The sequence below is a fragment of the Onychostoma macrolepis genome, chromosome 01, assembly GCF_012432095.1.
Source record: "Onychostoma macrolepis isolate SWU-2019 chromosome 01, ASM1243209v1, whole genome shotgun sequence".
Classification (NCBI taxonomy): Eukaryota; Metazoa; Chordata; class Actinopteri; order Cypriniformes; family Cyprinidae; genus Onychostoma; species Onychostoma macrolepis.
Genome location: NC_081155.1, coordinates 25,751,280 through 25,777,471, shown reverse-complemented (window position 1 = coordinate 25,777,471; position 26,192 = coordinate 25,751,280). Strand labels below are relative to the sequence as shown.

The window sequence follows — 26,192 nt, the reverse complement described above, 5'->3', positions numbered from 1 at the left end:
TGTAGTCATTTAGCATCCATTTTCTCAGCGATGTAATTTGATTTATGGGTGATTCTTACACTATGGGCACTTTTATGTTCTTTGGACATATTTTTAAAAATACATAATTTTGGACAAATACCTTTCTTTGTCAAACTAACAATAAGACCACCTTAAAAACTTTTTACTACCATTCTATTATGATTTTTTCATACTTTTAAACCTCCTTATAGGTGTCAAAATCACTGTTTTCTCCTTGTCGCACACCCAGATTTTTAAACTTCAACAATGAAAATAGGTGGTTTCTATGGAAATGTTCAGTGACATCAGAGCACATGTTGGACATGGAGGAAATTTAAATTTTCATCAACAACATGTGAAGAAAAATCAAGATAAATATTGCTTGATCAGTTAATATATTTATTCTACTTCATTTCCAAACATGCTGTACGTTCAAGGGTGTTTCTAAATTATTTTAGTTATTTTGCATACATGAAATGCTAAGTATTGATTCAAAGTTAATCAGTGAAGCTATCTTCCATTTTTTCACAAAAAAACTACAGAAATGTCATTTCCACCACACTGCCTCTGTGGTGGAAATGACATTTATGGTTGCAAAGTACAATTGATATGTTTAATGACTTTGTGAATTGAGTTTAATGAGTGTGATGAGTTTAAGACTTTTTCTAATAAATATCTCTGTTGTTTCTCTACATTCACGTTAATTCCTTTCCACAACACCCTGTCATTTCCATCACCACACATTTTTTTTAAATATTTAGAGTTCTCATCACACATTAAAAATGTATCCACAATTTATGAGATCATGCTGTACTTAATATAAAAATTCAAGTTATTTATTTTCTAATAAGCTCTTACCCAAACCAATAGTGTGACAGGTGTACAGTTCAGCATTTGGTCCTTAGGGCAGTTAATTTATCTCACTGACAAATGTATAATTATTGTACATTGTGGAAACACTGGTAAAACTAGTTACAAAAATGATCTTAGACAATTCTTGAGTGGCATAAGTTATTCTATATTTAAATAACAGCTGTATATTGAGATGTGGTGGAAATTACATTTGTTCATTGCAGGTCGGATAAATTTAAAATATTAATTTCTCTTGTAATCTAAGTTTGTCCTCTTACAGACCTTAAAACTAGACAAATTATTTAAACTTATGAGACTGTGTTGTGACTTTTGAACAAGTTTTTTTTATTCAACTTCACAAAGCTAAAAGTGCCCCTAGTTGAAGAAACGCCCTTATAAAATGAGACAAACCGCAGATCCAGATCGCTCCACAAATAAGCTCGTCTGTCCCATGTAATTTTCAACCGATTTATGAATAAGAACGGAAAATGACCCTTCCGTCGACCCACTCACTGAAAGAACCACATGGAATATCAGTCACGCAACCCAAAGCAACCCCTCAGATTGACAGATAAAATAAACAGGAATTTTCTGACTTTTGAGCGACTAGTTACCATTTTGTACGCATTGTCATGGTAATTATAATTCAAATGAATTTTGTTTTATTGACTACAATATCATTGTTATTTGTCTGAGAGGGTCACCTTTGAATAATTTTGAAAAAGGGCAGGGGCTTGAGCCCCCAAAGCCCCCACTTCTGCACGTGCCTGTGTGAGAGTAAATAATGACACAAATTCAATTTGTGTTTTGACAGTATTCAAGATATATAATCATATCGAACACCCCTAGAATTTCAGACTCCATCTCAATCTGTAAAACTGCTGAAATGCATTTTTCCCAAGATGAAGAGAAAAGAGCATGTTTATTATTATTGTTATTATCAAAAGACCACCTTAAAGAATTTACTCACCCAATGTAGACCTACTATTTGAACATTAAGAGTGGCAGAAGTGCGTAGCTTTTGGGCGGGCCAGTGCTTTTCTGGCAGTCAGAACATTAATTGATATTAATTTTTTTTTTTTAAATTTAAATACCACTTGATTACACACGAAATCAAACACTGTTTTGCATAATAAACAAGAGAACATTCACATGAACAAAATCTTATTAGCATGTAACATCATAATTTATATTTAAATGTCTATGTTCTTTAAAGACATGATTTTAATGCCAGTTATGGGTATCAACACTGTTGTTTTCCCTTTAATGAGAGTTTAAACAATATTTCATCTTATCTTTTTGTACCACAGAGAAATCATGCTGTTAAAAAAGTTTTGTCCCACTCTCCAAAAAACAAAAATATAGAGATGCAATTTTCATTGTGCAGAAAAAAGTTTCTAAGCATCATAAAATAACACAAATATTTCCAACTGGATGACTATGGCATGAAAGTTCCACTTGTTTATTTTTCAACATGCCACTATAAAAGTCATGGTACTTTTTTTTAGGCTTTTCAGACACCGAAGTCACACAATAACAATGACAAAATGTGTGTTTCTGCTTAATTTAAAATAATAATTAAAAATTTCAGTTTCCCAAACTTTCATTAGTTTTGATTCTGGATTAAATTAATCCACTTAATCCAGGTGTACTTTAAATACACTGCCATACAACTAGCCCTTTTACGTTTTGACCACAAAAAAAAAAGAAACATTTCACCCAAAAATAATTTTGTCATCATTTACTCACTCTCATGTCATTCCAAAAACCATATGACTTTCTTTTTCTTATGAACACAAAAATACTGTGACTATAAGGGATATTTTAAAGAATGTTCAGGCTGCTCTTTTCCACACAACAAATTGATGTCTATCAAAAAAAGCATCAAAAGTCATTTTTTGTATGAGGAACAAACCCGAAATAAAATTTTGGCCTCTGCCACAAGTCTCATATCCTGTTTTATGAGATTCGAGAACCTGTCAAGCTGTCTTTTGTGTTCCATGGAAGACTGAAAAACCACATAGCTAAGGAAAAACATGAGAACATTTTTGGATGAACAGACTTCTATTCAGTTTATTTATAGCAAAACAACAGAGGGTTTAATAATTTATCAATATATTATAGAATTCTTAATTATTAGACGATGTAGGTTCAAGGACGATGCCAAATGGCACAAGCCCTGAGACACAATGTATAATTGTCCACCATGTTGGCTCTGTCCTGTGGACCAGAGAGGGTTGCAACTGCAAGTCAACTCCTTGTAGCACTGCAAGACACAGCAGCAGGAGTGCCACACAGTCTAGTCAGAAAGGAAGTGACATGATCAGCTCCTGTGAGTTGTGTATCAGCATTCTTAACTTCTTCCAGCAGGTGTAGTTATGACACCAGTGTTGTGTTCTTAAGTACTTTCAACTTAGTGATCTTATAGAAGTTAAAAAACTCATTCTCCTTGTCCTCCCAGTCATCTTCGATTTATTTTATCTTAGTGCTGAAGCAAGAAGTTTGTCGCAATGTTAATGTCATTATTAGATGCTCTGAGAGCCTCTTGGGCATCCATCCTTGAGAAGCCCATCTCCATTAATCTTGCAACCTGGCAATAACAGCATTGTATCATTAAAAAGTTAGTATATGGCAAAAAATGATGTTCAATCTAGCAACCCATGATGCTGAATAAATAGGTGGAACTGAATAAATAGTTCACAAAAATGAAAATGTGCTGAAAATGTACACTCACACAGGCCAACAACAGATCTGAAGAAATTTAGCATTATATCACTTATACCTTACAAATCAATCCTCTGCAGTGAATGGGTGCCGTGGATTACTGTGATGTTCGGTGAGCAAGTGATGTAATGCTAAATTTCTACTCTTCTGTTCTGATGAAGAAACAAGCTCATCTATATCTTGGATGGCCTGCACGAGTATACATTTTCAGCAAATTTTCAATTTTGGGTGAGCTATTCCTTTAATAAACTGAGATAAAGACCAAAATCACATGATCTCACCTGCTCCTCAGCCACAGCTGTGTTATCCGGCGGGTGCATATAGGGGGGCTGTTGTGGCTGGGGACCCTCGTGGTGCCGGTTTTGTCCTCTGTGCCTTAGAGTCGGGAAGAATCTGTTCCAATTCAGGAGACCTGTCTGCTGAATTAATGACAGGAATTTCTTTTTAAGTCACCATGGAATAAAAATCAACAATTTAAATTTTTATGGAATTTTGCAGTGTTTATTATAAATGCTCACATGAAGTTTATTATAAAATGTGCACATCATTATTTTTTAATTCATGCATCCTCATAATAAAAATGATCCCCTCTCCTTTCAAAAACATCTCTTCTTAAATGACGTCACTTCTCACGTCTTCATTTCTTACAGCAGCCTGTCACTCACATCAGATTGCAGCAATTAGCAAACGATGGACAAAGCCCCACCCTACATTTTTTTTTCTTCATTTGAGAAGCCGTTTCATATAATCAGATATACAATAAAGAAGAAAAGCATAATGTAATTTCCACTTTATATAACTTTAAAGACAGTGTATCTTACTGCGTATTTCTATCTCTTATCTTACTGTAGTCCAGTAGAGGTAGCTTTTTTCGTAACTGTAGTGATTTCTGTCTCTCTCCATATTCAAAAACATATTCCTATAAAAGAAAAACTGAACAACCGGTAAGCATTATCGCAACTTCATATTCATAAGCCTACTACAGGTTTATCAATTACAACGCTTAACATACTCTAGGCCTTATTTATAGCTACACATAGGACTTATAACATGAGAGAAAACGAGAATTTTTTAGGCAAATTACCCACATCATTTCAAGAAAATAACAGCTTTTCTCATTTTCAGTTGCATTTTTATCAAGGACAAAATGATCTGTGCTTTTATCAGGTATCTGTGATGAAACCATGTGGCTGTCTGTGTTTGCTCACAGGAAACCATTAACTTCCTCTCGTTCAGAAACACTGAGAGAAAATAAATGGAAAAAAAGACGAAAAACAAGACATATCACTGAACATCTTGTCCAACCAGAGCGACAGAAATACAGAAATGGAGCTAGCTGATTCATTGCAGTTTTGATGTCTGTATCTCATCTGTGGAAAACATCTCTGGAAATGTAAGCATACCTCCATCACTGTTTTCCCCACAAACAGCATGGCTTGTGATCCAATACTATGTGAACATACCCATTGAAATGGAAACTTCTTCCAACCCACTTAGAATATTTAGCAAAAAAAAAAAAAAAAAAAAAAATTTATACCAATAATCAAATTTCACAATTATTTCACAAACTGCTGTTTCGAAAAAGCAGATCACAACTAAGGTGACTGTATCAAATCTGAACAGCTAAACTTACAAGAAAAACACCTATAAGACAAATTATAACACAAATAGTAATTTGCATAAACAAGCCAAAAACAGGACATAGTACAGGAACTCGAATTAGTGATTCATCATTTTTGTGAGCCTGAAACCAATGTGTGAACTACAAACAGCTGAACGTTTATTACAGGGACAATCCTGGTAATAAAAGTTCAGCAATAAAAGTCAGACCTCTGAAAGATGTAGCTGAGATTGTAGCATACAATAGTAGCAAACTTAATTAAAATGCTAAAAATGACATAAAAGTCTTATAAAATATTTTTTATTTTTTCCCCTCAATAAATATAGTGAGGGAAAAATCTTGCCTCATTAGTGCTGGACAACACTTTAAAGGTTAAACCTAGATAAATGTGCGCTGTATCCAATAGTTTGTGCGGAGAGTGAAAGCTAAAGCGCGCTTTGCAGGACATGGAGACGCCAGCGCGATCACTTGCATTTTTTTCAGTGGATACGCCATAATTTTTGCTCATAAACGTAAGAGCAACACATCATTCAGAACTGTAAAGGGTCTTTTATTTGTGTGCACTCACAATATCAACAAAATGTTGTGCTTTTAAAAAAATAAAGAAAACAAACATGATGCACTTTCTGCCGTCTCGTCTTGAACAGGAGCGCTTCACAAAAATTAACCGAAACTCAGTGAATACATGCCTCACAGACATGATAAATATATCTATAGAAAGCTTTAAATTACTACTTAATGAAATAAAACAAATCAAAAACAAAAACTCTTTCATTATAATCATAATCCATAAAGATGCATTTCTCTCTAAAGGCGCGTCTAATGAGGAGACGGCGAGTCAGGATCGGCAACTTCATCCTTGCGAAACGGACTCAGAAAACACTAGTTTATTAGTAAATAATTCAAATATCTCCTTACTATTTCCCCCAGACACATTCATGGTAATTACTTTTTCAGTGCTTTGCGGCAAGCTTTAGCCTATTGCGTGCATTTGAACGCAGAACTCTTAAGCTCTCGTGTTGTTTCCACCAGCGCGCAAATTTTTTTTCATCACTAATTGATGGATGTCTAAACTATAAAAATTAGAAGCCTAAAATAGGCCCGAGGCCCGGCCCACGTCTGAACTATGACGTGAAAATAGGCCCGAATCCTGGCCCTAGAGGCGTAAAAAAGTCGCTGAAAGGGCTGAAATGCAGAGCTCTAAAATGTTCTAAACCTTGGCCGTAAGTGAGATGTTCATCTGACCTTTGAAAGGAGTAAGCTGTATGCCCTTCATGGCAAGGCTAGTTCCTCTCTGTCATGTGAGGAGGTTGTAGAATAACCTAATGGCTAAAAGGACTGATAACCAAAATGCTGTAAGGCAGTCACCCCAGGTAGTTCAGAATAAAAGTATTGTAGAAGTACCTGAGCCTGTTGTTGCTGTGCATTTCTCCTGAGGTGTGCCAGCTGAGACAGGAGCAGTTGCTGGTCCAGCATATCCATCCTCTGCTGTCTCTGGATGTCCAAAGTAGCGCCCATCCCCAGCGGAGCCTCTGCAGTGGGCTCAGAATCAGAGAAGACCGGCTCTAGGAGCACCGAACCACATCTGGCTGCCCATCCTGGCACACGTAAGAACTTCTGGACTGCCAACTTATTACTGTAATACAACATGCCTGCGATCTGGAACAGAGTGATTGGAACAGGAGAGGTTAACATAAAAACATGACAGTAACAATGTGTCTACTCCGAACACAAGTGTTTTTAGAAATACCATGTAAGCCTTGCAAGACAAATCTACAAGGAGCCAGATTAAAGAGACTATCAAATCAAAAGATCTTTGTTGCTTTTAGACCATGGCTATAAGCTTTGAAGCCATCTACAGTACATGTAAGTGTACTTCTAAAAGCTGACACATATATTTCCCTCGTTCATGAAAATAGACTAAATGCATTGGCAGTTCATTTTGCTAAAAGAGCCAATGTTCTTTAAAATGAGAATTTTCCTTCAGATACCACAAACTGAATTAGCAAACCACGTATTTTTTTGTGACAGGATTAAAACAAAACACTACTGTATTCATTTTAGAAGTAAAAAAAAAAAAGTCTTCTGACCCAATTTCCTGCTTTAAAAAGTAAACCTTCGAAAACTGTGTCAAAGACTGTACAACACCCAAGAGTGTTCACTTGTATTGCTATGAATGGGAGGAACTACAACATGCAATATGGCACTCTAGAAACAGTTTTTATGTTATTTCATTGTGAGTTTGGCCAGAGAGTTGGTATTTCCCTATTTAAGTAAATAGAAGTTGGTCATGCATGCCCAAAATAGGCACCTGCATGACCCAATTTGCATTGAAATAGACCTCAATAGACATTCATGAGACAATTTCTTGGGGCTAGAAGTCAGCGATTTCAATTTTACTTTTCAAACAACACATTTAATTATGTTTAACATAATCAAAGTGTGACCCACCAATCTGAGAAGTCGTGGTTACGATGGAAATGGAAATTGGAACAGTCTCTGCTACCACTGAAGAGGTTATCCAGTTAAGGTAACTAGGTATTTAAAGTTACCATAAAGTTAGAGCATACAACATGCAACATTTCTGATAAATTTAAAAGAAACAAAAACCTACAAAAATCTATTACATAATTTGTGGTCCTCTATGCGATGACTGGGTGGTCACTCTTAAAGGGATATTTCAGCTAATAATGAAAACACTTGTTGCAAACCTGTTTGACTTTCTTCATTCCAGAAACACACAAAAAAGATCATTTTAATCTGTTTTTTTTTTTTAAAGACAATGGGGTCCAAAGTTAATTCAGACTCCATGAGCTAAACATTGTGATTACAAAATCAGTTATTTCTTCAAAATATCTTCTTTTGTATTCCACAGAAGAAAGTAAGTTATACAGGTTTGGAACAACATGAAGGAGTAAATGATGACAGTATTTTTCCAACTAGAAACCACCATCACTACTGAATGCTCTAATGGTAAATCTTTAACCTAGTGGTAGTATTGGTAGCTTTAACCTAGTGAACTCTCTTCATTTCTACAGGCACAGTGACTTCTCAGATCAATGGATCTTGTTTTTTGATTGTGGGTTGTATTGAATTTCACCATATACATGTAATCATACTTACTAAAGACCATTACAGATGCAAAAAAGGAAATGTAGAAACATGATGCAATTTTAATTGAGCCACTTTATACTTACTAGTCCACTGCAAGCAACCACCCACATGTAGGCACTTGAGGTCAGGAGCTGATGACAAGATGACAGAACAAACGAAAAACAAAAGAAATTCAGAACTATGTGAAGAAAGCACTTTCACATCCACAAAGCATCTTTAAAGCATTACAAACCAGTAATGCTAACTAAATAAATCATCCATAAACAAGTGTTTGATATAAAGAAACATCTTATTTGATGCAAGAGTGTAGGGATGTAACGATTTGACGATAAATCATGATTTCATATTTTAATTATCATTAAAACCGTATTCAATTACCGTGATTTGAACAACTCACGATAAATAAATACTGTGCAGCATAGAGCAGAGTTTTCAGTAACAGTCTCACGTGTGCATGACACGCAGAGTAGTTTCGTTTTGAGTGAAAACACGGCGGGAAAGCTGGGAGGTTTTAAAAGAGTGCTAAGTGAATTATACAAATGAATATATGAATTAATCAATTATATTAATTTACCTCTGAAGGTAAAGAGACTTATATTTACATTCAGCCTGTGTGCAGTTTCTGTCTGGACAAAAACGGACCGAGTTTGCATGCCCTGCTGTAAATTTTGAGCAATTGATGAAAAACAAGCTTACGTGGATTCTACACATTTAAACAATTCAGATAAGTTATGTATGGAGCAGATAATCATTTATTAATCAATTATCATTTTGACTTAACCCTTTTCTTTATTTAAAGGCTGAAATGTGAGGTTTACCTTTTTATGAAACTTTTTCAAAGCTTTATTTGAACATTTACATTAGTATAAATGGGTATGTTTGTGAATGCAAGACTGAAAAAGACTGTGATGGTAAAAGGAAAAAAGTCATTTACCCTTGTCTGTTTTTCTAATGAGCAAGTATGCAACTTCATCTGTTATCGCTTATATCACAAATCAGCTCAAAACCCGACCAGAGCATGAGACCACAATGAAGGTTCTCAGGTGCTAGAGTTTCTCATGACTTGTTGTCCTACAGACATTTCATCTGTGGTTTCTACTCTTGCAACAAATATCTGGTGTTTTTGAACCCCATCTCCCCCATACCACTGTGTATGAAATGTGCTATATAAATAAACTTGCCTTGCCTTTATTTGTTCGTCAAAAGATGTGCCAGTGAATGTCACTTACTATCCTAAGATCTCAAGCAGCAATGACTTTTACTTTTTGTGTGTAGCTTCTGAGATAAACTAGCATAGTGGAAAATCTTAAAGAATTACAGAAAACCAATGTGAAGATGATTTGTGAAGGCAGTCTGAGCTCACCTGTGCGCCCACAATGTACGTCAGAGACTTGTTTGTGATTGACACGTGGCCGAGGAGCTGAGTGACCTGAACACGTGGGATGGAGCTGTAGAAAGGCACAAAGAGAGCAAAGACTGGGCCCAGTCTGAGAAAGACAGAGAAAATGAAGAGTTAGAAACAGAAGGAAGTGTCAAGTGAATCCTCAACCTTGCTGTCAGATGACAATACAGAATGAAAATGTACAAATCAATCATGTAATAGTGCCTGCCCATGATGAAGAAAAGGGGAAATCTCTTTAAAATCTAGTTTAAAACATTCCTTTTAGTAGAAAGTAACATTTCCTTTCCTTTCTATTCTTTTCCTTAATCATTACTTTCCAATGTAATGCAGACTAAAACATTATGTACAATACATTGGTGAACAGTCACCTGTTTTTCTAGTTACTTCGAAAACACTTCACATAGTATTATATACATAACAGAGGAAATAAAAGGGGTACTAAGTAGTACGGTAGGATGTTTCAATGACAATTTATCGGTTTTAAGAATTTATCTATTGACAAAGGTGATAGACAGCAAGGTCTCTGTTAAGCAGTTTATATGCGAGATTGAGGAAATCAGATTAACATCAAATTCTCATTACAACATACAATGACGCAACAATTACAAAATTCAGTATATGGTTTATCAACCATTTAAGAAGAATGATAAGTGGGGCAAAAGCTTATGCAAATGTTTTTAACTTTTTAACGTAAATTTGACTTTTTCCATAAGTTATTTTTCACATTATTTTACCTTCCTTTCTACTGTTTGCTAAATAAAAAAAAAAAAAGATAGGTCTTGTGCAATAAGTACCTTACTAAGTCTCAAACTAACGGTAACTATTATGGCTGATGTAAAAATATGTTTCAATTAAAGTCACAAGATAATTTCACTTCTCCATATAGAGTTAAAGAGACAGTTCACCCAAAACTGAATAATCTGTCTTCATTTCCTTACCTTCATGTTGTTTCAAACCTGTATGAACTTCTTTCTTCTGTTAAACAAAAGAAACAAACAGTTGCTGGTAGCCACTGATTTCCATATTTTGTCCATACTGTGGAAGTCAATGGTTAACATCAGACTTCAAAATATCTTCTCGTGTTCAACAGAAGAAAACAATTCTTACAGGCTACAACAACCTGTTGAAAATGCTGATGGAATATTCATTTTTGGGTGAACTATCTCTTTAAGCAGACTCACCACGCTGCTAGAAAGAGAGAGAGATAGACAAGAGGAAAGAGAGGAACAGAGTAACAGACAGTGAGAAAGAGGCAGGAAGAGATGCTGAACTCTCGGTTTTGCTGCATTTTACGCTGCTTTAAAAGGGAGATATCGAGATTTAGAGTAGCACCTATGTCTAAGTGAAAATCTGCTCTCTTATCTGGTAAGTAAATATTTTCATTCAATTTTTGATTAAATAAAAAAGGGCAGAAGAAATGAAAATGTGTGTGTTTTGGAAAATTGTGTAATTAAAAGTGATAAATTAAGCATTATGGTGACCATGTGTGAAGTTAATTTATTTTATTGTGACTAAATTTTTATATATTTAATTATATGGTGACACTTTACATTGGTTAATGCATTAACTAAAATTAAATAACAATACTATCCATTTATTACAGTATTTATTCATCTTTGTTAACATTAGTTATTAATAAAAATGTTCTTTGTTAGTTTGTGTTAGCTCAGGTCCATTAAATAATGTTAACGGATGCAAAAAAAGTACATTTTATTTTAATAATGTATTAGTAAAATACTGAAATTAAAATTTACTAAGATTAATTAATGATTTACTTTTTTTCACTGTTAGCTCAAATGTACTAATGTACTTAACTTATGTTAACAATTGGAACTTTATTGTAAAGTGTTACTGATTATATTTAATTTCAAATGTGTGTGAATTTTCCTTTTTTCCAATGTCAAAAAAACAAACAAAAACAAATTACAAACTGTATTTTAAATGCTCATTTAAGGTAGTCATAACAGTTAAACCCGCAACAGAAACGTGGAAGAGAAACAAGGCTCGCATGAAAAAGGGAAATCGCTTAAAAACTACAGAAGTCTGTCACATTCTCACATTCTTACTACAATCAATAATATTGAGAAGAGAATTACTATTCATAGTAAAAAATGTACACTACCATTCAAAGGCTTGAGGTCAGTAAGAAATTTTAAATGAATTATTACTTCCATCAAGGACAAATTAAATGAATAAAAAGTGACAGTAAAGACACTGTCACTTTATAATAAAGTTACAATGTTTAAACAAGATTTCAATTTCAAAGAAAGGTTTGCAAAATATTAGGCAAATATAAATAAATATTAACTGTTTTCAACATAGATAATAAAAAGAAATGTTACTTGTGCATCAAATCAGCATATTATAATGATTTATGAAGGATCATGTAACACTGAAGACAGGAGTGATGGCAGCTTTGCCATAAATCACATTTTAAAATCATTTAAAACAGACTACAGTTACTATAAGTTGTAACAATATTTCACAATATTGCAATTTTTACTGTATTTTTGATCAAATAAATGCATTAAAATAATCCTTTGCCTCTCTCTCTGCAGTGACTTTACCTATATATATATACATATAAGATGAGCCCAGTTTTAGAGCAAAACGTCTCTTGCGACTTGTATGAACATCGTCCAGTGGCCCAAGTTCTCATTCCTCTGGCCTATTCCATCATATGTCCAGTGGGACTTTTAGGCAACGCCCTGGCTCTTCATGTGATCTTCTTCAACATCACCAAACTTAATTCCATCACGCTTTATTCCGCCAACCTGGCAGTGTCTGATATCCTGTTCTGCCTGTCGCTTCCCCTGCGAGCTGTTTACTACGGCCTTGGCTTCCACTGGCCCCTGGGGGAAGGACTATGTAAAGCCATAGCACTGCTCTTCTACTTGAACTGCTATGCTGGAGTAAACTTCATGACTTGTCTGGCAATCGATCGTTTTGTGGCACTGGTGTTTCCTCTGAAGCTGGCGAAGTTGAGAAAAGTGAAAAATGCCCGATTAGTGTGTCTGGCCATATGGCTGCTGGTGTTGGCCCAGACGTTGCCTCTCCTGACCATTAACTTGACCAAAACGGAGAGTGACAACAGAATCACCTGTATGGAATACCCTAATTTTGAGGGCCTTTTCAAAGGGCTGCCCTACTTGCTGATTGTTGGGGTAGTTTTAGGCTTTGGAGTCCCACTGATGACAATCATCGCCTGCTACTCTATATTGACCCGTAGACTACATCTAGCAGCAAAATCGAACCGGCTAACAGAACGTTCTGGAAGGACCAAAAAAGCAAGAGGAGTGATCGCAGGAGTGGTATTTGTGTTTGTGGTGTGTTTCAGCCCATACCATCTAGACCTTCTGCAATACATGATCCGAAAACTTATCTATAATCCGGACTGCAAGGAGCTACAGTCCTTTCAGATATCCCTGCATATTACGGTGTGCCTTATGAACTTAAATTCGTGCCTGGATCCCTTTGTTTACTTTTTTGCATGTAAAGGCTACAAGCAGAAGCTGATGAGAATGATGAAGTGGCAGGTGGGCACCCACTTCTCTAGTGTTGGAAGAACCTCGCCTGAAAGTTCAGGCACAGGCGATAAGGTTGGCACACGCCGCAACACCGGAATAACAATGAACACAATTAGAGAAGGTCAGTAAAACAACTGGTGATGAAAAGTGACAACCAACACATACAGTATGTGGGGCCGAACTTGAGACTTAAAAGCCAAGAACTAGGGATGCACCGAAATGAAAATTCTTGGCCGAAACCAAAAACCGAAAAAGAGGAAACCAAGGCCGAAAACCGAAACACCGAAAGAAATTATGCCAATTATTAGTACCATTGCATTTATGGCCATGACTGTGTACTAACTTTACTAAAATCAAGGCATTGCAATTGTATAAATTAATATTAAAGTTTCAAAGAATAAATCAATTACAAATTATGCAAATATTTATTTAGCACATTGCAACAATGCACAGTATAAAATAAAATTCAAACTAAAATGTTTAACTTGACCCCACTCATGTGAATGAATGAATGAATGAATGAATGAATGAATGAATGAATGAGGCATTTATATAGCGCTTTTAATGTGTATTGCTGTACACCCAAAGCGCTTTACAATCATATGGGGGGGGGGTCTCTCCTCAACCACCACCAGTGTGCAGCATCCACTTGGATGATGCGACGGCAGCCACAGGACAACGGCGCCAGTGCGCTCACCACACACCAGCTACAGGTGGAGAGGAGAGAGAGATAGAGCCAATCAAGTGGATGGGGATTATTAGGAGGCCACGATTGATAAGGGCCAGTGGAGGGAATCTGGCCAGGACACCGGGGATACACCCCTACTCTTTACGATGAGTGTCATGGGATTTTTAATGACCACAGAGAGTCAGGATCTCGGTTTAACGTCTCATCCGAAAAACGGTGCTTTTTTACAGTATAGTGTCCCCGTCACTATACTGGGGCGTTAGGACCCACACAGACCACAGGGTGAGCACCCCCTGCTGGCCTTACTAACACCTCTACCAACAGCTACCTAGTTTTCCCAGGAGGTCTCCCATCCAGGTACTGACCAGGCTCAGCCCTGCTTAGCTTCAGTGGGCAACCGGTCTTGGGCTGCAGGGTGATATGGCTGTGGCTGTTCTGTTGGCTGATGTGTACATTAAATAATAATGTACAGGCCTACTGGCCTGCTGAAAGGTTGTAAAATTAAATGTTCTCATAAAAACAAAGTGCATTTAGGTCAAGTGCATTTTAAATTTTTCTCTGTAGGAATACTACAAGAAAGTGCATTCAGAACAAGTGCAACTACTTAAAGATAGAGTAATATTTTCTCTGTAGGCCTTCAACATAATAGTGTATCAAAACAAAGACTGCCATAGCCCATATGTTAAATTTTGTGTATGTTTATGCCCTTTGCCTTGACACCATCACTGGGAAACTTCCTTGCCTTTTCAAAAACGTCCGCCACAGACGGAGTGGGCGTGCTCGGAGGCGTTTTCCATTTCTGTGCCGCGTTCCTCTCATATTCAGCGTAGCGATCGGAATGTTTTGCATGCGATAGTCATGCGCATCTCGTCAGTAAAGCCGGTTCCGTGATTAGCGCTAAATCGCCATCACCTGTTTTCAAATGGAGCGGCATTTAATACACAGAGCCGTAGTTCACTGACAAACTACGCAATTCGCGCTCAGAATCGCAGATGAATCGTCTGCGATATTGAACGTGATATTGCGTAGCTTGCTTTACAAGCACTGGCATCAAAGTTGAGAAAGAAAAAATACTTGCTGCAAAAAGACTATAGTCCATGTTGACCATTTATCATTCAAAACATAACTGTTAAAGGGTCAGGTCACCAAAAATGAATATTCTGTCAATATTTACTCACTTGTTCTACACTGTATGACTTCCTTTCTTTTATGAAACACAGATTTTCTTTTTTAATTTCCAATGGAAGTCAATAGTCACCGAAATGGTTTGATAAGAGTCTAAAAGCTAGTAGCTCAAAGGAGATAACTTGAAACAAGGTTAGTACTTTACTGTCACAGGACCTTGCCATTTCAACATTGATTTCATAAATTGGTGAGATGTTGTTTTGATGCCAGTAAAGAATAATTTCACAACAATACAATGAGACAAGAAAGTTAATCTAAAAGACCATGTCAAAACGGGAAGTTAATGTTTGTTTCACAGGAAAGAGCTGCACTTTCACATACATAAAGTTCTTACAGCATATAGTAAATGAACGTGGCAATACTGTTGAAAACATCTAATGGTTTGTAAAGACCAACTGTTAAAATGGTGTAGAAACTCGTGTCACTCACAGTCCAGCTGGAAGAACATCCACTTTAAGTTCAAACATGAAGCGAAGAGCCTCTGTCAGCAGCAAGTCCACAAAAGCAGAGAGAATCCATGCTCCAAAGAGGAAGGACTAAACGTCATAATCAAAAATATGACAATGTTTTAGATTTATACAACTATTTTTCAAGAACATCGTGGGATTTTAACAAAAGAAAAAGGGGGTGGGGGGTTAAAATCATCAGCATGTGAATGTATAGTAGGATAGCATATGAAAGGGTTTTTGATTTCATTAAAAAATTTACTTGTTTATAGCATTTTAACAAGATACACATCGTAATCTTAAAAAATTTGTCAACTGATTGCCAGATATGATGAAGGCGTCTGAAAGTTTCCATGTGACCTTCAGGCACCTTATCTTAAACTGGCTGGTGTGTACAGCACCATATTGGTATTTTTGAATATCAAATTTATCCAGAAATTATTTACCATTTTTTATTTATAATGCCATACGATTTTACGTAGAGAATGTTTTTAGAAAATGGGTGCAAAACATGTCTATGGTATAAAAAAAATCAGAAGCATGTTGTGTCAGTACTTCACAGTGCATTGAAAATTAAACTTGTCTAGAATACATTTTGCAATGTCATATTAAAAAAAAAAAAACATTGTGAGAAAAAAGAACAGGAAGACACACAACAGTGCTGCTATTAAAAACTTACAGCAAATTTGTGGCTGCCAAACCTTCTCTCAAAAATACGAAAATTGTAGATAAGCAAACTGCTGCAGAAAGTGTCTTTCAGGTCCAAGCAGATGAGCCGTCCACTAACCAGCCTCCAGAACTACAAGCAAGCCATGGAACACACACAGGATACTTGTGTTTAGAAAATGTAAGTTAAAAATTAGTTAAAAATATTTACACACACAATAACAGTCCAATAAAATGATCAGTTATATCTGAAAACTGTCCAGAATGCTTGGCCTAGAGAATGACTGATAATACTCTTTTATGACTAGTATGATACAGTTTATTTTTAAGCATCTAATCACCGATATACAGAAACCATTTTTTATGCCACAATAGCTCATTATTATTACTAACCACAGTAAAAAAATAAAAAAAATTATAAAAGGGCAAACATTCTAAAGCAATAGACATAGTTAAATGTAGTTAAATGTTGTGATATTGTCTAATTCATGCTTGTACAGCACTTTGGTAAACACTTGTTATTTCTAAAAAAGTGCTTCATAAATAAACTTTGACTTGACTCGAAATGTATGCATTAGTATATTGTGCACTGAATTCTTTAGGTCAACTGGATTAATATCTCACCTGCTTGCCCTGCCTGACAGCCTGGAGGTTGTATATGAACAGATCCTGGTACTGAGGCAGAAGCACAGTCAGCAGCACAGTGAGGACTGTAGGTAGCAGCAGTAAGCTCTTGGACAGGGGTGCTTTATCTGTAAGACAAGGCACAGAAATTGTTTAAATGTGTCACCAAGGAAATTATAACTTCTAACATTTGTCACGTCAGTGGATGAAAGTAATATTCCAAAAGGGGGACCTATGGGGTAATCATGCGAGTAGACCAAGTTCAGTCAGACACGCTGGTTTATGTCACCACTTATATCACCATGGTTACTACAATTTATTTAAAATAATTAAATTAAAGGAATAGTTCACCTAAAAATTAAGTGATTTCTGAGAAACACTGTTGAAAGTGGATCACACCGAGCACCAAAATACACTTCTAGCCAATCACCAGTAAGTGCCGTGTGCACTAATGATGGAGGAGTTACCTGTGTTGCATAGCATGTTCATGAATTTGGTGGCGGTACTATCAAGATAGGGGTGTGAACCTTTTTTATTTTGGTGATTTCAAATATCAACAGCGTTTCTCAGAAATCGCTTACTGCACCTTTAAGACATTTTACCTAACATTTTAAGAACCCTTCCTCCAGTGAAGAAGTCCATCTCTTGTTGACATCAAATTCCACCCACATATTTGTTTAGAACTGTTTTGGCTTGTAAAAAGTTTAAAGTTTGAGTTAAAAATGTCTTAAAGGCAGTGGCGGAGCCATGATGTTTTCACAGGGGTGGCCAGCAACCAGTCTGGGGTGGCACAGAAATCTTCATTATTTCAATAAGGCAAGGCAAGGCAAGGCAAGGCAAGGCAAGTTTATTTATATAGCACATTTCATACACAATGGTAATTCAAAGTGCTTTACATAAAAGGAAGTGAAATAGCCATTAAAAATAATAAGAAATTAAAAATAATAAAAATCACAACAATAAAAACAAAGTGATTTAAAAATTGATTTTAAAGAAATTTAAAACATTTAAGAATAGAAAGTGATTATACAAAGTGCAATCAGTTCGGACGTAGCACAGTGCTCATTCAACAAATGCACAGCTAAACAGATGAGTTTTGAGTCTGGATTTAAAAGTGGCTAATGTTTTAGCACATCTGATCTCTTCTGGAAGCTGCTTCCAACTGCGGGCGGCATAATAGCTAAAAGCAGACTCCCCTTGTTTTGTGTGAACCCTTGGTATTTCTAACTGACTCGATGCTAATGAACTGAGTGGTCTGTTAGGTTTATATTCAGTGAGCATATCTGCAATATATTTAGGTCCTAGGCCATTTAGAGATTTATAAACGAGTAAAAGTACTTTAAAATCAATCCTAAATGTAACTGGAAGCCAGTGTAAGGACCTGAGGACTGGTGTGATATGCTGAGATTTTCTGGTTCTAGTCAGAATCCTGGCAGCAGCGTTCTGGATGAGCTGCAGCTGTCTAATGGTCTTCTTTGGAAGGCCGGCGAGGAGACTAGGGCTGCAACAACGAATCGATTAAATCGATAAAAATCGATTACTAAAAGCGTTGGCAACGAATTTCATAATCGATTCGTTGTGTCGCGCGACGCGGAGACGTTTGATTATTAAAAAAAAAAAAAAACTTTAGTTGAGCGCGGAGCGGAGTGAACACACTCGGTCTCTCTCGCGCACGGATGCTAGCAGAGTTTGGCGCCTCATAAATAAAAACAAAAAGTAAAAAAAAAAAAAAAAAAAAAAAACGAGCGGAGGTAGAGGAAAGATACATGGCGGAGGCAGAGAAATCCGTGCGACCCAAGTCATCCAAGGTGTGGGAGCAGGGGCGGCGTTTGCGTATGGCAGAGTATGGCAGTTGCCATACCGTAGCCCAGTCAGGTGCTGTGAAAAATTATCCAAACTTGAGTCGCTTATAATTCGTTTTTATTATTTTAAATCAGAGAGTTTTAAAAATAGTAAACCAATGATAAGCATTAAAATAACTTGTCAGTAAAACTGTAACGCCATTGGATCATCGAGCTCTCAGCGAGACCTCGTAACTTCACCCCGCCTCCGTTCAGATTGACGCGCGCACAGCCTGGAGAAGATGAGATCTCTGCTTTTTCGCAATGCAAGGGTGAATAAATAATTGGTGTTTGAATAGTACAGCGTTTTCTTTACTCAAACACTATGTCAGTAAAGGATAATGTTTTTGTGTGTTTGAAGAGTGGAGAAGAATTAGTTATTTGCTGTCTATATACGTTTTAAATATCCGTGTTATGTGCATAAGCGCTTAATTTGAGATTTTGGCCAAGTGTATTAAACAAGAAAAACTAAGCGCCCATATAGCTACAATCAAAGTTATATAACCTGTAAAGTTGATGAAAGCATAATGCACTTAATGCACTTATGCACTGCATAACAGCCGTTCTAACGACAGACAAAACACTCCATCTCCGTCATTCTCTGGTCAAAAACATTATTAACTCCATTTGAGCTTGATTTTCATATAATGTTAAGTGCAGGTGTCTGATACAATACCAACGCTAACGACGCAGTGTTGTTAAATTATTTAATTTTTGCACCCCAGATGTAAAGCATACATGTGTATGTTTTTGTGTTAGTCCATTTTATTTTATTTTATTATTATTATAACAGCTCAGGGATGTTCAAGGAGCAACATGTTTGTGCACTTTCTAAAGATTTTAGTTCTGTTTTTGAATAAAGGGTTGGAAATGAATGCTTTTTTTTTTTTTAAATCCGATTCATCGATTAATCGAAAAAATAATCGACAGATTAATCGATTATTAAAATAATCGTTAGTTGCAGCCCTAGAGGAGACCATTACAATAATCCACCCTGCTGGTGATAAAGGCATGAACCAGTTTCTCCAAGTCTTGACTGGAAACAAAACATCTAATTCTTGCAATGTTTTTGAGATGATAGTATGCTGATTTAGTTACTGCTTTGACATGACTACTAAAACTAAGGTCTGTCTCCAGAAACACCCCAAGATTTTTGACTTGGTTTTTAGTTGATTGACCCCTAGAGTCAAGGTATGCATTCACCTTGATAACTTCATCTTTGTTTCCAAATGCAATGACTTCAGTTTTCTCCTTATTTAACTGAAGAAAGTTCTGGGACATCCAACAGTTTATTTCATCAATGCATTGGCAGAGGGAGTCAATGGGGCTGTAGTCATTTGGAGATAAGGCTAAGTAAATCTGGGTATCATCAGCATAGCTGTGATAGGCAATTTGGTTCTTTCTCATTATTTGACTTAGTGGGAGCATATACAGGCTAAACAAGAGCGGTGCAAGAATTGAGCCTTGTGGGACTCCGCATGTCATGGACGTCCACTTAGACTTATGCTCTCCTATGCTCACATAATAACCTCTCCCTTCTAAGTATGACCTGAACCATTTGAGTACCATCCCAGAAAGCCCGATCCAGTTTTCCAGTCTCTCTCTAGAAGTATGTTATGATCAACCGTATCAAACGCAGCACTAAGATCTAGTAGTACCAGAACTGATATTTTGCCTGAATCAGAATTGAAGCGAATATCATTTATTATCTTAATGAGTGCTGTCTCTGTGCTATGATGTGCTCGGAAACCAGATTGAAAATTGTCCAGGTATCCATTTAAGTTTAAGTAGTTGTTCAGCTGATTAAAAACTACCTTTTCAATAATCTTACCTATGAACGGAAGATTTGATATTGTTCTATAGTTGTTCAACATTGTGTTATCAAGATTGCGCTTTTTCAGAAGGGGCTTAACAACTGCAGTTTTCAGGGAGTTTGGAAAAGTCCCAGAAAGAAGTGAAGCGTTCACCACTTCTAAGAGATCTGCTTCTAAACAGTTAAGCACACTTTTGAAAAAAGATGTGGGAAGTGTGTCAAGATAGCATGTTGACGATGTAAGGTGCTGTACTATTTCTTTCAAAATTTTGCAATCAATTTCTTCAAAAACAGACATAGTCACTTCTTTTTGAAATTGCGGTCGAATCTGTGTGACCTCTGCAAAAGTAGATATGCCAATCTCCTTTCTGATATTATTGATCTTCTCAGAAAAGAAGGAAGCAAACTCATTGCATTTACTGTCGGAGAGCATTTCACTGGGAATCTGACTTGGGGGGTTTGTCAGTCTCTCCACAGTAGCAAAAAGAGTGCGAGAGTTGTTTAAGTTACTGTTTATAAGGTTTGAGAAGAAGGTCTGTCTAGCTGTAGCTAGTTCCACATTGAAAGCATGAAGGCTGTCTTTATAGATGCTATAGTGAATTTCAAGTTCTGTCTTCCGCCACATTCGCTCAGCTTTTCTGCATTGTCTTTTCATACTCTGAACTGCTGTTGATTTTCTCCACGGTGATTTTTGTCTGCCATTCTTCTTGCAGACCCTTGTCGGAGCAATATCATCAATAACATTCTTAACTTTTGAGTTAAAAGAATCCAGGAGAAGATCAACAGAGTCTGCAGAAATGCTTGGTGTTAAAGATATAGCCTTCATAAATAGCGCACTAGTGTTCTCATTAATGCATCTCTTTCTGACAGAGACAGATCTAGATTCAGTGGTAACAGAGATCAATATATCAAAGAAAATACAGAAGTGATCAGATAGTGCTACATCCTTAACAACAATAGATGAAATGTTTAGACCTTTACTGATGAGTAAATCTAGAGTGTGTCCACGATTGTGTGTGGGTTCATGCACATGCTGGATCAGATCAAAAGTGTTTAAAACAGTAATAATTTCTTTTGCAGTTTTGATTTCTGCATTATCTATGTGAATATTAAAATCCTGCAATAGTAAAACAGTCAAACTCTGAGGAAATCATTGATAACAGTTCTGTGAACTCTTCAACAAAGGCTGGAGAGTATTTTGGAGGCCTGTAAATAATGATAAACAGAATGCGTGGAGCACCTTTCAGCACAATACCTAGATATTCAAAGGACAAATACTGACCAAATGACACTTGCTTGCATTGATAAACATCTTTAAATAGAGCAGCTACACCTCCACCTCTCCTAACAGTCCTGCAGACACTTGTAAAATTAAAGTTAGGAGGGGCTGTTTCATTGAGGACTGTTGCACTGCAGCTGTCTTCAAGCCATGTTTCATTTAGAAACATAAAATCCAGGTTGTTTGTGGTTATAAAATCATTGATCAGAAATGATTTTTTTTTTAGTGAGCGAATGTTTAAAAATGCTAACTTGATGGAATTACATTTTGTCTCTACAGCAATCTTAGATTGACGCATTACAGGCCGCAGATTAGATGGGTCAGCCGTACGGTTTGAGAAGGCCTTAGACTTTCTATCACGTGATAAAACAGAGATATAGAAGGCTACAGGCACACTGGGTTCCCGCTTGTTCTGTGAACATTTGTGAGTGTTGCTGCTAATATAGCGGGGACCCGACACATATCACTGAGAGCTGTTATCAGTTGTTTTTGGTTCACCTATAGCCGATGGAGGAGGGATATAAAGACAATATAAAAATGTGATTGACTATTAAGTATTGGACTGTTTTAGTGCCTAAAACACAACTGAATACAATTAATTTCTACTCAATTGCAACTGAGATATTTGTGAATTAGATCAAGTAATAATGAGTAAATATAACAATTTGTGTATTATTACCCACCTCCAAGTATTTTAATGAAGGGGCTCACTATAGCCTTATTGCTTAGTCAGCTTGATTCTGGTTCTCAAAACCCCCAAAAGCTTGTTCTCCATCACTGCATACTCATTGATGAGACATGCAGATAGTGATAAGAATTGGTTAATAAAAAAAATGTAAAAAAGAAAAAGGCCGGAAGTCAACAGCACATAAATGCCAGAATATAAAACGAGTTATTTTATGCATTTAAATGGTGTTAAATGGCGCATGTTTTCTAGTATAAGTGCATTGTGTTCATATTTACTTGTGCATTAAATTACAAAAAAAATAAATAAATAAACATTAGTTTGCGCCTTATATTGTAATCTCGAATTGCACAATATCTTAGTACATGCATTTGAGAGACGTTCTTTAAAGGGGTCATATGATGCTATTTTAAAGATCATTATTTTGTGCATTTGGTGTAACAGAATATGTTGGCATGCTTTAATGTTCAAAAAACACATTATTTTTCAAATACTGTACATTATTGTAGTTCGTCTATGCCCCGCCTCTCTCAAACATGTCGATTTCTACAAAGCCCCTCCTTCAGACAAGTGCAGTCTGTTCTGATTGACCAGCTGACACAGTGCATTGTGATTGGCCGAACACCACAAGCATGCGTCGGAAATGTAACACCCCTTACCATAATCGCGAGCTTCAGCTTTCAAAGCAAATATAAAGACAGTTATTAATGTCCTTAGTTTTCCCATCAGTTCAAGCCCGAGAGGGGAACAGAGTTGCGTGACAGACACAGTGATGATGATCGTATGTATTTTCAGTACACAAGCCACGGTTAAGACAGTTGACTCCACTGTGAGGTGACCCTGTCCCTGTCCCTGTCTGTCTCTCTCTCTCTCTCTCTCTTTCTCACACACACACGACGCGTTACTCTACACTGTGCAAAACTCCACATTTGAACAGTCAATAGCAAATACTTAAACTAATAACAAAACAGACTGAGTTATTGATTAAGAAGCGCCAGATTTTCATAGCAAAGTCGGAATTGACCCTTTTTTTTTATTTTTTAGAAATAACCTTTCTGCATAGCCAGCCTTGTACTCTCCTAGGTTCACAAAACTGTCGTCCATAAAATGCGTTGCACCAATTTGAACATTTGTGTTGTGCTGTTCTGTTGTAAACAAATCTCAACAATGATTCCTAATTGCATCTACTTTCGGAAGGCCAAATAAAGTGCTTTTGCATAGAAACACACAGTGTCTCCCTGACATGGCTGCATCAACACTATTGCAGTTACTGAAACTACGCCTTCTTTCTTTGCGCACATTTGGGCAGCATTACGCAAATATTTCCACATCGTGACGTAGACATGTGGGGGCATGTTTGAACGAGGCGTTTCAGCCCGGTCTGGATCGGCCTTCTCTTTTAGATAGAATAAATCCTTTTGAGCTTTGTAACTTTGAGCTGCAGATCGTATACATGCACAAACAGCTACATAACACACTAAAGAAAAGGAAAACAAGAAATCGCATCATATGACCCCTTTAATGTAATGCTATACATACATGAACGCACTAATCGCCTTTTTGGTAATTTCATGGGTCTGAAAAATCTCCCGTTTGATGTGGTCATAAAGAGATACGCTGGTTCCTCGCCTTAATAAATGCATTTCTTGTCAAGAAAAAAAAAGGGACAAAAACTGCCGTTTTCAGTAGGGTGGCCAAGCTTTGGTCAGTGGTGGCCACGGCCACCCCTGACCACCCCCTGGCTCCACCCCTGCTTAAAGGGGTCATTGGATGCCAATTGTCCACAAGTTGATATGATTCTTTAGGGTCTTAATGAAAAGTCTATAACATACTTTGGTTAAAATTTATCAATGGTAGTGTAAAAAACACTTTTTTTACCGTCAAAATCAGCCCTGTTTTTAATAAGCCATTCTAGTCCAGTGTTTCTCAACCCTGGTCCTGGTCGTCCCCCAACACTGCACATTTTGTATGTCTCCCTTATCTGACACACCCATTTCAGGTCCTGGAGTTTCTTCTAACGAGCTCATGAGTTAAAACAGGTGTGTTTGATTAGGGAGACACACAAGATGTGCAGTGTTGGCGGGCGCCCAGGACCAGGGTTGAGAAACACTGTTCTAGTCCATGTTGCTTTAATATTGCTAATGAGCTCTGCTGACCCCGCCCCTCTCTTCCGTGAGTGATGAGCAGACTGTAAACTTCAGCCGCGAAACTGGCTAACTAGCACATTATTAGGAAAGGCGATTTGCAAAGATTCATAAAAAAGCCCTTATACACTTCTGTAGATGAAGCTGGATCACGAATGATTCGCGCGAACATAGACGCATTTAGGCAGATTGGGGATCGACGCGTTCCCTTCAAAACGAAAGTAAAGTTAATCCTCTGCGTCTTCAGCAGCTCAGATGTCAGGAGTAAATGATGACTGCTATTCATTATTACATCCAACGACAAAACACCTCAATCGCTTAATCGGAGACATCTTGTCTTCCCCTGCACCGGAGTCGACACTACGGCGGACAGCTCTCAGCTCACTCAAGGCGGGTCTAAGGTAAGACGGCCTTGTCAATCAACTATCGTGGGAGGGGTCTGTACAGAACTACGTCATTCTGACAGGAACCTCAGAACAGCCTGATTTGAGAAAGGGGATTTTAAAATAGGGATTTAAAAAAAAAAATCACTGGGTGGATTTTTATCATTACAGGATGGATGTGTACACACACGTTTATGTTCAAATAACTTGTAAAGTGAATTTTGAATCTGATGACCCCTTTAAATATGGATTTGTTTCTTACAAATGCATATTTTGACTTCACAAGATGTTAATTGTGTAGTCGTGCAACTGGAGTCGTGCAAATTTCTCATATATTATTGTTTTTATCAGCTGTTGGGACTCATTCTGACGGCACCCATTCACTGCAGAGGATCCAATGGTGAGTGAGTAATGCAAAGTTTCTCCAAATCTGTTCCCATGACAAAACAAACTCACTAATATCTCCGAAACTGTGGTTACTATGGTAATTTTCATAAGGTTTTCCAGTGCAACTGTCATTTAAAAATGTACTCTGTTAAAACTGAAAGGAAAAAATAGTTTTCCACAGAAGAAATACAGTCATGCAGGCTTGAAACAGCATAAAGATAAGTAATGTATTGTCATTATTACATCAGTAACAATCATTCAGTGCTGAACTGAATCTCTTTAGTGGTGTTTATCAGGAAGGCGGTGATTTCAGGACAAGTTTTAGCAGTCTCTGTCTATCTGTATAACAGTTAGCTGTGTGTCATGTCGCATTTCCCCAGGAGCGCACGATTTCACGCCCACAACTTTATAAACGACATCAACACTTCCTGTCTTAAATCATGAGCCGAGGCAAAATGATTTGAAGGCAAAGATTATGTGTGAAGTGCGATGAAACTCGGATGAAGGTTATGATGATGACTACACTTTAAACTGAATGAATGACAGCAGGGTCTAATCTACATGACATGATTATTTTGAGCTGTACTTACACAAACCCCTCGAACCGGTGGACGTGAACATCATGACACTTACACGCAGAATATAACTAAGAAGACTAACAAGGTGACGAACCAAAGGCACTGGATTTAAAACGTAAAAACAGTAAAAGTTAAAGGGAAATCTCGCTAGGAGAGAGGGAAAGGGGAAAGGGTACTGAGGATGGCGCCTGGCAGGAGACAAACTTCATCCGTGTCACTCTTGCGAAATTAGC

The 26,192-nt window shown here is 37.0% G+C and overlaps 2 protein-coding genes across 3 annotated transcripts; one reads left to right on the top strand and one right to left on the bottom strand.

The window, feature by feature from the left end:
* Positions 1-2,300: 2,300 nt before the first annotated feature.
* ubac2 (UBA domain containing 2) lies at positions 2,301-26,192 on the bottom strand. 2 transcript variants are annotated; one of them, XM_058779334.1, is made up of 9 exons: positions 25,972-26,192; positions 16,850-16,977; positions 16,239-16,358; positions 15,543-15,649; positions 9,675-9,798; positions 8,395-8,442; positions 6,602-6,856; positions 3,858-3,995; positions 2,301-3,442 (listed from the first exon to the last, which is right to left on the bottom strand). In XM_058779334.1, the coding sequence occupies exons 1-9, from the start codon at positions 26,003-26,005 to the stop codon at positions 3,335-3,337; spliced, it is 1,062 nt and encodes a 353-aa protein (XP_058635317.1). In that variant the 5' UTR covers positions 26,006-26,192; the 3' UTR covers positions 2,301-3,334. The 2 variants fall into 2 exon arrangements, with proteins under 2 accessions (XP_058635317.1, XP_058635324.1); XM_058779341.1 differs by having other exon boundaries at positions 3,858-3,992.
* gpr183b (G protein-coupled receptor 183b) lies at positions 10,681-14,414 on the top strand. Its single transcript, XM_058779321.1, has 2 exons — positions 10,681-11,078; positions 12,272-14,414. The coding sequence occupies exon 2, from the start codon at positions 12,302-12,304 to the stop codon at positions 13,367-13,369; it is 1,068 nt and encodes a 355-aa protein (XP_058635304.1). The 5' UTR covers positions 10,681-11,078; positions 12,272-12,301; the 3' UTR covers positions 13,370-14,414.